Raw genomic sequence first — 11,922 nt, forward strand, 5'->3', positions numbered from 1 at the left:
TCGCCCGCGCTCTGCCCCCATTGACACTCCATGCCACGTGCCGGCCCCACCGCTCTGCCGTGGGGCTCGGCTACACGCTGAGCTGCCACGGGGGTGTCGGCTGAGACCCATCTGCCCTGTGCACTGTCGGGGCCGAGCCCTCGGGAACAGGCCCAGCAGCCCCAGCACAGCGAGGTCGCGGCTGGACACTGCCTTGTGCCGTGGGGTCAAGAGCTGCTCTGCTTTCCCTGTGCTCCTGGAACGCGGTGCTGGGGGAGCTGCCCAGGGGGAGCCCCTGAACCCCCCCCACCCTGCACAGACCAGGCTCGGGGTCAGAGCCAGCCTGCCCCTCTGTCCTCAGCGCACCCCCCGTAACCTGGCTGGCCTGGGCCTTCTGGCAAGGGCACAGGTCATTGGCCTTTTCTCCTGAGGTGGGGGAGGAAGTGGGGTTCAGTGGTTAGAGCGGGAAGGACGGGGGTCAGGACTGCTGGGCTCTGGGAGGAGCGTGAGGTCGAGCTGGCTGCAGAGGGGAAGGGGCTGGGGGTTCGAGGCCTCTCCTCCTCCGTCGCCCCACGCAGAGCGCTGGCAGCTGTGCCCTGCCCTCGCCAGGCCAGGAGGTGCCGTGCAGCCCACACGGGGGGTCGGGCCCCCAGTCACACGAGCTGCCACGCGGCAAAGACAGACGCGTGCGAGGGAGAGTTTATTTCCAGGCAGCCAGCAGCGCGTTCCCGGCAGGGCCCCGCAGGCCCTTGGCCCAGTCAGTAGGGGAGGGCTGCGGGGTCCGCGCAGTGCCAGGAGAGGGAGGTGGCGGCGCGGCGCAGCCGGGCAGGGGTGCGGGAGAGGGAGGTGGTGGTGCGGCGTGGCGCAGCCGGTCAAGGGGTGCAGGCTGTGCCCAGCGGTTCCTGCTGGAGCGAAGCTGGCGCCAGGCCGGGCGCTCAGACGCCCTCCCCATCCTGGGCTCTCTCCTCGTCGGGCGGGGGGACGGAGTCGGAGGACAGCAGCGGCTCCTTGCTCTCCTCGCACGGGTCCTGGGGGCGGCAGGGGGTTACGGCGGCAGCAGGCTCAGGGCACCAGCACCCACCCGCCAAGGGGGGCAGGGCCCCAGTTATAGCCCTGTGCAGCGGCACCAGGCACGCTCCTGCCCCAGGGCTGGGCTGGCACAGGCCCCCGTGCAGGGAAGCCTCCTACCGCGGCCTGGGCCCCTTCGCGGAGGAGATGGGTCGCACCCCCCACACTCAGCCCCTCCAGACTCCCCTGGGCCCGCAGAGCCTCCCGGCCCGGGGCTCAGAGATGCCCCCAGGGCTGGGCTGGGCAGAGGAACAGGGCGTGGGAGGAGCGTGAAGGGACCCCCAGCCTGACCCCTTCCCAGATCCCAACCAGCCCTGGGATGCTAGTGGGGTGGGGCTACCCCACGACCTCAAGGGGGCAAAGCTCAGCCCACCAATCAGGCGGCTCCCTCAGCTCGACTGGCCAATCGAGTGGCCGGACACCTCACGTTACAGGGCAGCTTTCAGTGGGTGGCGCTGACAGCGCGAGGGGCCCCCTGCACCCCCGAATCGGGCCCCCTGCTGAGGAGACTCCCGAGGAGGCCGGAGCCCCTGGAGCCCCACAGCAGCCGGGGGGGAGGGTCACCTCACCTACCCGGGAGTCCTGCCGGGACGTCTCCGTCCCCCCCACCCCCCCGTACATCTCTGGGGCACCTCCCCATGTCCCCGAGCCACCGCCCCTCCTGCCAGCCCTGCGGCGGCCCCTGGCCCAGGCCTGCCCTCCCCTCCTGGGCACGCGCCGCCCCGCCCGTTACCTGCGCCCTGCAGCACAGGGCCCAGCAGCCGTGGAGGAAGCAGTAGAGGCCGATGCAGAGGCCGGTGCCCATGCTCAGCGCCAGCAGCAGCCGCAGGCCCAGCAGCGCTTTCTGGGGAGGGGGGTGACGCACCCGTCACCAGGAGCCGGCGGCTCGGGGGGGTCGCGCTCGCGCTCGCAGGGCGGCTGGAGGGCCGGGCCGGGCCAGGCCGGGCCAGCGCGCAGAGTGGGGCTCTAAGGGGCCTGGGACCAGAGCGGCACTGGCCGGGGAGCAACCCGCTGCTCTGGGAGAGGCCTGGCTGGGCCGGGGGCTCTAGGGCTGGGCCCTCTTTTCAGCCCCTCCTGAGTCTCATGCCCCCGGCTGGGGCTGCCCCGGGCGCAGCACGGAGCTGGCAGGCAGGATCCAGCCAGCCAGGGCTCCCCTGGCACTTCCCACCGGCACCCCGACTGCTGCGGCACACACAGGGGGGACCCGGCCCCCCGGCCACATGGCCCTCCCTCCCCTGCCAGGGCACACGCAGCAGCATGGGGCTGCCCTCCTCTGCAAGGGGTCTCTGGCGCGGGAAACAGTCTCCCTGGCTGTGACCACTGGCCCACAGCCAGGTCACACCCTGCCGAGGCTCCGGCCCCTGGGGGCCCAGGCAGAGCTCCCGAGTGTGGGGTCTCTCCCCCCGGGCCCCGTGTGCCGCTTTCCTGGCTGGGGCCTGAGGGACAGCCCAGACCCACACTGGCGCCTGCAGAGGGACCTGTTGCTGCAGCGTGGAGGGCTGGAGTGCTGTGGCGATGGTGCCAGGGGATGTGGGCAGTGGGATGAGGCCAGCTCCCCCCCGCCCCATTCTGCCAAAGGACCCTCCGGCTGGCCAGAGCCTTTGGGAGGCCCAAGCGCCCCCAGCCTCCCCCCCGAGGACCCGAGCTACCCCCCGTTACACCTGCCGTCCACACCAGGCCAGCACTGCTCACCTTCAGCATCCCCACTTGTCGCTTGCAGTTCTGCACTCGCCAGGGCTCGTCCATGCCCCAGGAGGTGGGCGCTGGTTGTGGGGGGTCACACAGGTAGGACAGGTTGTAGTCAGAAAAGGGATACGGGGAGATATCGCCCAGCCCCAGGACCAGAGCCACGGTCAGCGAGACAGCGCTGGCCAGGCTCAGAAAGGAGGCCAGCGAGACCTGTGGGAGGGGAACAGTGGGTGAGGCACAGACATCCGGCCTCCCCTCCCGCCCAGCCGGGCCAGCGCCCACCCCAGGGCCGGGCAGGGGCACGTGGCCGACAGCTGCAGGGACAGAGGTGACGCCACCTCCTGCGAGAGCGAAAACGCTCCCTCCCGCCCAGGGAGAATCTGCTCCCTCCTCCCAGCCAGGCCAGGCTCAGCTCTGGTGCCCGTCACCCGGCCCCTGCCTACTGGAGCCAAGGGCTGTCTGCCACCCCCCGCATGCCTTGGGGACCTACAGCCCCCCGCCCCACAGCCTGGCCGCCGGGGACCTACCGCTCCCTCCCCCACCGCTGACCCATCTCCTGAGGGCGCTAACCCGGGGCCCCGACAGCCCCGGGCTCCTCCCTGGCCCCTTCCCCTCCCAGGAGGGTCCCCGCCAGGCAGGCCTGCTCCCCAACCGGGCATCAGGGCCAGGCCGTGCGCTGCCCGCAGGGGAAAGGGGCCGCGCCAGGCTGGGAACAGCTGGTCTATGGGCCCCACCCGGGGCAGCTCCCATGGGTACAAAGCAGAGCCCCCGGCAGCAGCGGCCCCAGCCCCCCGCACTCACCCAGCAGCAGGTGCCACGTTTCTCGCTCACAATGCAGAAGACACCGGAGAGGACGAGCTGTGGAGGGAAGGGAGGGGAGCGCTGGGTGCCACCAGCGGGCAGAGCTCGGCCCCGGCCCCGGCCCCAGCCAAGGCGCAGGGGGTGGCTGTGCGGGCGGCAGCCCTGGGGCTGCGTTGGGGTTGCTGGGCCCACAGCTGAAGGCACTTGCCGGCCAACAGCACCTGGGGCCCCCGGGGGTAGAGCACAGCCGGGGGGTCAGAGCAGCCGGTGGCCTGGCCTGTGCCGGAGGAGACCAGAACCAGGTCACTCGCGGACGAGCCACAGCCCTGGAACGTCCCCAGCGGCGAAGCCCGAGGATGGAACCGTACGGCTGCTGTGGGCCCTGCACAGACACCCCGACCCTAGTGCAACAGCCCCCCAGGAGAGCCCCGGCTCTGGGCCCTGCACAGACACCCCGACCCCAGCGCGAGAGCCCCCCAGAGAGCCCCGGCTCTGGGACCTGCACAGACATCCCGACCCCAGCGCAAGAGCCCCCCAGAGAGTCCCGGCTCTGGGACCTGCACAGACACCCTGACCCCATCGCGAGAGCCCCCCAGGAGAGCCCCAGCTCTGGGACCTGCACAGACACCTTGACCCCAGCGTGAGAGCCCCCCAGGAGAGCCCCAGCTCTGGGCCCCGCACAGACCCCCCGACCCCAGCGCGAGAGCCCCCCCGGGAGAGCCCTGGCTGTGGGCCCCCCCCAGACACCCCGACCCCAGCGCGAGAGCCCCCGGGAGAGCCCCAGCTGTGGGCCCTGCACAGACACCCCGACCCCAGGCTGGGCTGCGTGGGGCGGCTGGGCTGGGTGCGACTCACCATTGCGCCGGCCCAGAATGGGGTTCCCTTCCAGTACTCCTCGGTGTTGGGCGCGAAGCAGAGGATCACGCCGAAGGCCCCGCACAGCAAACCGAGCAGCACCTGGCACGCCTGCGAGATCGGCCACCGGAGTCAGGCCATGGGGGTAGCAGCCTGCCCTGCCCCCGTGCCCTCCCCTGCAGCTGGAGCGCCCCTCCCCCACGCACCCCCCACCTGCAGCACCCCGCCCTGCAGCACTGCCAGGGGAGCCGGCCCAGTCCAGCCAGTTCTCACCCCCTCCAGCAACAGGGACCCAGTGCTCCCTGGGGTGGGACACCCCAGTCTGGGGGAGCTCTTCCAAGCATCCAACCCACCCCCCAGTTCCACTCCCTCAGCAGCCGTGGGGAACCGGCGATCCCCACCCCCACCCCACCCCCACCACACCTGAAAGCTGCTTCCGTTCGGTCGCCCCCCCCCGCACCCCGGCTGTTCCCGTTCTTTTGCCCCCAACCCCTGTGGCTGTTCCCATTAACTCCTCCCCCCCGCGGCTGTTCCCGTTTCTCCCCTCCCGGCCCTGCCGTCTCTGGACTCTCAGAGGGACTCGCCCACGTTTCTCTCCTTTACCGACTCTCGGATCGCCTTTGTTCCTCTGCTCGGGACCCCGTGGCCAGGGCCGTGCCTAGGCAGGTGCAGGGCCGGGGTAACCCCCCGTCCCTGCCTGCAGCCCCCCCACCCCACCCTGTTCCTGCCCCCTCACGCCCTGGCCCCGCCTCTTGCCAAAGCCCCTCCCCCACGCCGTGGGGGCTGGGGAATATGGGGGTCGTCTCCCCCTTCCCGCCACCTTCTACCAGCTTTTGGGAGCACTAGGGCACCCTGGGGTGGGGGCACACAGCTGTCGGGTGCCGTGGGGGCAGTGGGGTGCCCTGGGGTGGGGGCACGCAGATGTTGGGTGCCATGGGGGGCAGTGGGGTGCCCTGGGGTGGGGGCACACAGCTGTTGGGTGCCATGGGGGCGCAGTGGGGTGCCCTGGGGCGGGGGCACGTGGCTGTCAGGTGCCATGGGGGGGAAGGGGGCCACCCTGGGGCAGGGGCACACAGCTGTCGGGTACTGTCGGGGGGCAGGAGAGCGCCCTGGGGCGGGGGCATGCGGCTGGCAGGTACTGTGGGGGGGCAGGGGGGCACCGTGGGGTGGGGGCACGTGGCTGTCGGGTGCCGTGGGGGGGCAGGGGGGTACCCTGGGGCGGGGGCACGTGGCTGTTGGGTGCTGTGGGGGCACGTGGCTGTCGGGTGCTGTGGGTTGCCCTGGGGCGGGGGCATGCAGCTGTCAGGCGCTGTGGGGGCAGTGGGGTGCCCTGGGGCGGGGGCACGTGGTTGTCGGGTACTGTGGGGGGGCAGTGGGGTGCCCTGGGGTGGGGGCATGCGGCTGTTGGGTGCCGTGGGGGGGCAGTGGGGTGCCCTGGGGCGGGGGCACACAGCTGTTGGGTGCCATGGGGGGGCAGTGGGGTGCCCTGGGGCGGGGGCACGTGGTTGTCAGGTACTGTGGGGGGGCAGTGGGGTGCCCTGGGGTGGGGGCACATGGTTGTCGGGTGCTGTGGGGGGGCAGTGGGGCACCCTGGGGTAGGGGCATGCAGCTGTCGGGTGCTGTGGGGGCAGTGGGGCACCCTGGGGTGGGGGCACATGGCTGTTGGGTGCTGTGGGGGCAGTGGGGCACCCTGGGGTGGGGACACGCGGCTGTTGGGTGCTGTGAGGGCAGTGGGGTACCCTGGGGTGGGGGCACGCAGCTGTCGGGTGCCGTGGGGGAGCAGGGGGTGCTCTGGGGCAGGGGCAGGTGGCTGTCGGTGCTGTGGGGGCAGTGGGGTACCCTGGGTTGGGGGCACGCGGCTGTCGGGTGCCGTGGGGGAGCAGGGGGTGCTCTGGGGCAGGGGCAGGTGGCTGTCAGTGCTGTGGGGGCAGTGGGGTACCCTGGGTTGGGGGCACGCGGCTGTCGGGTGCCGTGGGGGAGCAGGGGGTGCTCTGGGGCAGGGGCAGGTGGCTGTCGGTGCTGTGGGGGCAGTGGGGTACCCTGGGTTGGGGGCACGAGGCTGTCGGGTGCCGTGGGGGAGCAGGGGGTGCTCTGGGGCAGGGGCAGGTGGCTGTCGGTGCTGTGGGGGCAGTGGGGTACCCTGGGTTGGGGGCACGCGGCTGTCGGGTGCCGTGGGGGAGCAGGGGGTGCTCTGGGGCAGGGGCAGGTGGCTGTCCGTGCTGTGGGGGCAGTGGGGTACCCTGGGTTGGGGGCACGCGGCTGTCGGGTGCCGTGGGGGAGCAGGGGGTGCCCTGGGGCAGGGGCACGCAGCTGTCGAGTGCTGTGGGGGCAGTGGGGCGCCCTGGGGCAGGGGCACGCGACTGTCGGGTGCTGTGGGGGCAGTGGGGCGCCCTGGGTTGGGGGCACATGGCTGTGGGGGCAGTGGGGCGCCCTGGGGCAGGGGCACGCGACTGTCGGGTGCTGTGGGGGCAGTGGGGCGCCCTGGGGCAGGGGCACGTGGCTGTCCGGCGCTGCGGTGAAGCGGAGCGTGGCAGCCTGGCAGAGGCCGGCAGAACAGGCTGCCAGGGGCTCCGGACCAGCCACCGTGGGGAATGCAGGAGGGGCCTGACCCTGGCAATCCCTCAGGCCGCCTGGGTCCCGCTGTACGACAGCCGGGGGGACGACGTGGGGCCCACCATAGCGCTGGGCCCCAAACCGTCCCACGGACGAGCCGGCCCCAAACGGGGCCACGTCTCCTGCAGGTGGTGGCCGGGTGGAGCCAGGACCCCAGCTGGGCCCTCGCCTGTGCCCCAGACGGCGGCTGGCTGCTCCCTCGGTGCGTACGAACGGCCTGTCCGCCGCACTCCTGCGCCGGCTGGACTCCTGCCCTGCCCCCAAGCTCCTCCGTGTCCCTCGGGCGCCCCAGCCTCGGCCCCCACCCTGCACGCTGGCACGTACCCCCAGCACTTTCTGCTCCCCGCAGCAGCCACCCGGGGCACAGCCCTTGGCAGGACCCTGCCAGGCGCGTGCCCCAGACTTTGCCCGGTGCTGCTGCAGGCACTGGAGCAGGGAGCTCAGCCACGACTCCTGGGTGATGTGGATCTGGATGACGGTCTTGTCCGAGCCCTCAGCAGACATCTCCACGTCGTTCAGCTTCACCATGGTGCTGGGCATCCTGCCCCCGCTCTGAAACAGGGAGGGGGTGAGAGGTGAACCCGCCCCCTGCGCCCACACGGCCCCACTCGCCCAGCCCCAGCGCTGCCCCACTGAACGCAGTGTGCAGGGACTCCAGCACCTGCCAGCCACCCAAATTACTGCTCAGAGGCAAAAACTCGTAGGAGCGACACCAAATTCCCATTAAAATACATCTAAGAGTCTCCAATTCGTTGCAAGGGCTCCGAGAACAACAACCCGTCCTGTGGCACCTTCTAGACTAACAGATATTTTGCAGCATAAGCTTTCGTGGGCAGAGACCCGCTTCATCAGCTGCACAAGAACCAAGGGCTTGTAACTTGACATAAACAGTTGAGTTTAGGTACTTGTCTGATGTATTTGAATAGTTTGGCACCAGAATTAGGATGCAGTGTGTGTATGTAGAGCAGGGATGCCCAACCTATGGGTCCCAGTAGATTTGTTAAGGGTCGCCAGCTGGGCAGTTCCCAGCTCCATGTGGCTATTAAAGGAGCCATTTGCAGTTTCTTAACACTCCTGCCTCAGGCAGATCTCTACCACTAGCGATAGCTGCTGGAGATGGCAGCCATCTCTATCACCAGGGATAGCAATTACCTCATGCCTAGGTGCTGAAACCTGAACACTGGAGTTAAATGCTGGGAGCAGGAGGACTGGGGGAGCCACCCAGCCTAGCAGCCCCAGTGAAGAGCCTGCAGAAGGAGGAGGAGGAGTGCCTAAGGCTGGGGATGTTGGGGGATGTAGAGGGGGGTGTCTAAGCCTGGGGGAAGTTTGGGGCGGCATGCAGAGTGGAATGCTGGGTATGGTTTGGAGCTGCTGGGGGGTGTAAGCTTTGGGGCAGCTTGGGGCTGCTGGGGAAGGGTCTAAGGCTGGAGGAGGTTTGGAGCTGCTGAGCGGGTTTAAGGCTGGAAGCAGTTTGGGACCCCAGGGGGCAGTTAAAACCTGGCTGAGGGTGAGGTCTGCGGGGCAGGTGGGTGTCTAATACAGTAAACTCTGGAGTTACCCACGGGTTGTTTCTGCAACTCCTGCATGACTCGAATTTTCCTGCAAGGGGAGGGGAGCCAGGAACCACCAGGGCTGGTCAGTTTCCTGGCTCCCAACGTGGCAGGAGCTGGGAACCAGGGGCAGGCTGGTTCCAGTCTCCCCATGGCTTGTGGGGCCGGAAACCGATCAGCACATGGCTGGTCAGTTTCACATTCCCGCCATGGCAGGGGAGGGAACCAGGCCAAGAGCCTTCTCCCCCTCCTCCCCCAGCCCAAGGGCTGTCAGACAGCTGTGTGTCTGAGGGAAGGGAGGGAGAAGGCTCCAGCTGTTGGTCTCCCCACCCCTGGCCAGGGACCCCACGGCTGGAGCTCAGCCAGCCGCAGGGCCATGGGTCTCCCATCCTCCCAGCCAGGGACCCCATGGCTGGAGCTGAGCCAGCCGCAGGGCCATGGGTCTCCCATCCTCCTGGCCAGGGACCCCACTCATTCATATAGTGAACAAAACAAAAAGCAGTTAAGTAGCACTTTAAAGACTAGCAAAATGGTTTATTAGGTGATGAGCTTTCGTGGGACAGACCCACTTCTTCAGACGACAGCCAGACCAGAACAGGCTCAATATTTAAGGCACAGAGAACCAAAAACAGTAAGCAAGGAGGACAAATCAGAAAAAGCTAATCAAGGTGAGCAAATCAGAGAGTGGAGGGGTGGGGAGGAAGGTCAAGAATTAGACTGAGCCAAGTATGCAGACGAGCCCCTATAGTGACTCAGAAAGTTCCCATCACGATTTAAACCATGTGTTAATGTGCCGAATTTGAATATAAAAGCCAGCTCGGCTGCTTCCCTTTCCAGAACAGTGCGATAATTTCTCTTCAGTAACACACATACCTTGAGGTCATTGACAGAATGCCCCACTCCATTAAAATGTTGACTAACTGGTTTGTGGATCTGGAGTGTGTTGATGTCTGTTTTGTGCCCGTTGACCCTTTGTCTAAGGGAGTTAGAAGTCTGTCCAATATACAAAGCATCTGGGCATTGTTGGCACATGATGACACATATGATGTTAGTAGAGGAGCATGAGAAAGTGCCCGTGATCCTGTGAGTAACCTGGTTAGGTTCAGTGATGGCAGTGAACAAAGATAGGTACATATGTCCCTCATTTTCGCGAGTGCTCACAACTGAAGTACTCGTTAAGGGAGGGATGAGTGTAATGGAAAAAGGGTTTGTCAACACTCACTTGATGGTCTGTGGAAATCCTGCTGTTGCCTCTATGCTACTGAAGGCCCTGTGGTGCGAGGGAGGCTGTGTGAGAAGAGGGAGGATCACCAGATGTGCTAGGGGACAGGACAGGCTCGCAGATGTCCGCACATCGGCACTACCGGGTGAGAAGGGGGCGAGCTGTTGACTCAGACGGAAGCAGGCAGAGCAGTGAGGACAAGAAAGCAGCGACTGAACCCACAGGGTGGGACAACCGACGAGCAGGAAAACGTAAGGAAGTGGGGAAACCCAGCGCTCCCCCAGCTGCCCACCCTCTGACGACCCCCGTGCACAAACCTGCCCTGGGAAGGGCACTGCTCTGCCGCAGGCCTGGGGCTCCTCGGCCACTCCCAGTGGGGCTCAGCCCGGTCTGAAGGAACCTGGTCCCAGGCCAGCAGTGCGGCCGACTCCGGAAAGCCAGCAGCCGTGGGAGTGGGGACCACAACAGCAACCGGCACATCAGCGTGGGAGTGGGTGCGTGTGTGCGCGCGCGTGCGAGTGTGCGCGAGAGTGTGTGCGAGTGTGAGTGTGTGTGTGCGCGAGTGTGTGTGAGAGTGGGAGTGTGTGTGTGCGCGAGTGTGCGTGAGAGTGTGAGTGTGTGTGTGCGCGAGTGTGCGTGCACGTGGGGGCGGGCAGATGCTCACTGCCGTCGGACTGTGTCTCCCTGAGCCGGGCCTGTTGCCTTCCCCTGGGAAGAGCCACCCGGTGCTCTGACAAGCCCAACACAAGCTGCCTCCACAGCTGCCGGGCGGGAGATTGGACGGAGCTTGCTGGGAAAACACCTCCCTCCAGCCCAGGCCTCTTGCAACATCCTGCACAGCCCCGCTCCTCCCCCGGGCGCCGGAACCCGCCAGCCGCCCAGCCCGGCTGTCGCAGCTTCCCCAGCCCCACGCCCGGCTCCAGGCACGGCACGGCACGGCAGGGCGAGCCCCAGGCAGGCCAGTGCCCCTCAGTGGGGCCGGGGCAGGCAGGGTCCCAGGGCGCAGGCCGGGCAGTACCTGGCGGCCGGTTAAAGCCGCGGGCACCCCCCAGCTCGGTCCCTGGCGGACGGGCAGCACTTAGCAGCAGTGCCAGGCGCTGTACAAACCCCACGCAGCTGCCAGGCTCAGACAGACCCCAGGTGCAGACAGACAGACAGACGGGGGGACACCCTGGGTAGCTGAGGAGCAGGGCAGAGACAAGCCCCAGCACCGGGCAGGTGGGAGCCGGGGGGCAGCAGGTCAGGGGGCCGCGTGAGAGTTCCCGGGGGGGATGCAGACTAGGGGGCTGGGCAGGAGTACCGGGGGGGCGTCGCGGGGGGGCTGCAGGCGGGGGGGCGGGGAGGGGAGTCCCGGGGGGTCGGGGTCCGGGGGCGCGGCTGGGGGAGGGGGGGCAGGGCTGCGCTCAGCGGCAAAACCCGGCCCGGCCCGCCCCGCACTCACCGCCCGGCGGCAGCTGCTCGCGGTCCCACGACTGAGCTCCGGCCCGAGTGGCGCAGCCCGGCCCGGCCCGGCCCCGCCCCGCGCGCGTCACTGGGGCCGTGGGGCGGCACAAAGCTCCCCGCCCCCACCCCCGGCTCGATCCTGCGGGGCCCGGGGCGAGGCGGGATCGGACCGGACCGGACCGGACCGGACGGGGTCCCAGCCCCGGGGCTCGGCCCGGCCGCCCCGAGCGCTGCAGGGAGCGGGGCCGTGTCCCCCGCGGGTCCCAGCCGGGCCCTGCGCCCCCCGGCTCCTGCCCAGCCCGGCCTCGCGCGCCGCCTGCCGGGGACCCCCCGTGGGAGCGCTGGGGTCACGTCGGGCCCGATCCCGCCCAGCGCCCCGCACTGCTGCGCCAGCCGAGCCGAGCCGAGCCGAGCCAGGCCCGCCCCGCCCCGCCCCGCCCCGGCCGCCGGGGAAGCGGCTCCGTCTCGGCTCCCAGCGCCGGAGCCAGCTGCTGCTGTCCCGCAGACAAGGGGAGCTCAGTGGGCTGCAGGGCCCTGCACCGCCCGGCCGCTCTGCCCTGGCCCTGGCCCTGGCCCTGGCCCTGGCTCGGGCAGGGAGCTCCGGGTGCCCCTGAGTCTGCCTGAGCTCTGCGGGGTGAGAACGTCCTGCCTGGGGGGATCGGGGGTTCCATGTGGCAGGGAGTGGGGGGTCCCTAGGCCCTG

At 68.8% G+C, this 11,922-nt stretch overlaps 1 protein-coding gene across 5 annotated transcripts; it reads right to left on the reverse strand.

The window, feature by feature from the left end:
* Window positions 1-660: 660 nt before the first annotated feature.
* On the reverse strand, window positions 661-11,478 carry LOC142008974 (transmembrane protein 176A-like). Of its 5 annotated transcripts, none has more exons than XM_074986362.1 (8): window positions 11,219-11,478; window positions 9,778-9,825; window positions 7,330-7,557; window positions 4,393-4,503; window positions 3,538-3,594; window positions 2,740-2,946; window positions 1,781-1,891; window positions 661-1,007 (listed from the first exon to the last, which is right to left on the reverse strand). In XM_074986362.1, exons 3-8 carry the CDS (start codon window positions 7,543-7,545, stop codon window positions 915-917), a joined length of 795 nt encoding a protein of 264 aa, XP_074842463.1. In that variant the 5' UTR covers window positions 7,546-7,557; window positions 9,778-9,825; window positions 11,219-11,478; the 3' UTR covers window positions 661-914. The 5 variants fall into 5 exon arrangements, with proteins under 5 accessions (XP_074842463.1, XP_074842461.1, XP_074842462.1 ...); XM_074986360.1 differs by having other exon boundaries at window positions 9,778-9,842; XM_074986361.1 differs by having other exon boundaries at window positions 9,778-9,915.
* Window positions 11,479-11,922: the final 444 nt, after the last annotated feature.

The sequence above is a fragment of the Carettochelys insculpta genome, chromosome 2 (genome assembly GCF_033958435.1).
Source record: "Carettochelys insculpta isolate YL-2023 chromosome 2, ASM3395843v1, whole genome shotgun sequence".
NCBI classification, from domain to species: Eukaryota; Metazoa; Chordata; order Testudines; family Carettochelyidae; genus Carettochelys; species Carettochelys insculpta.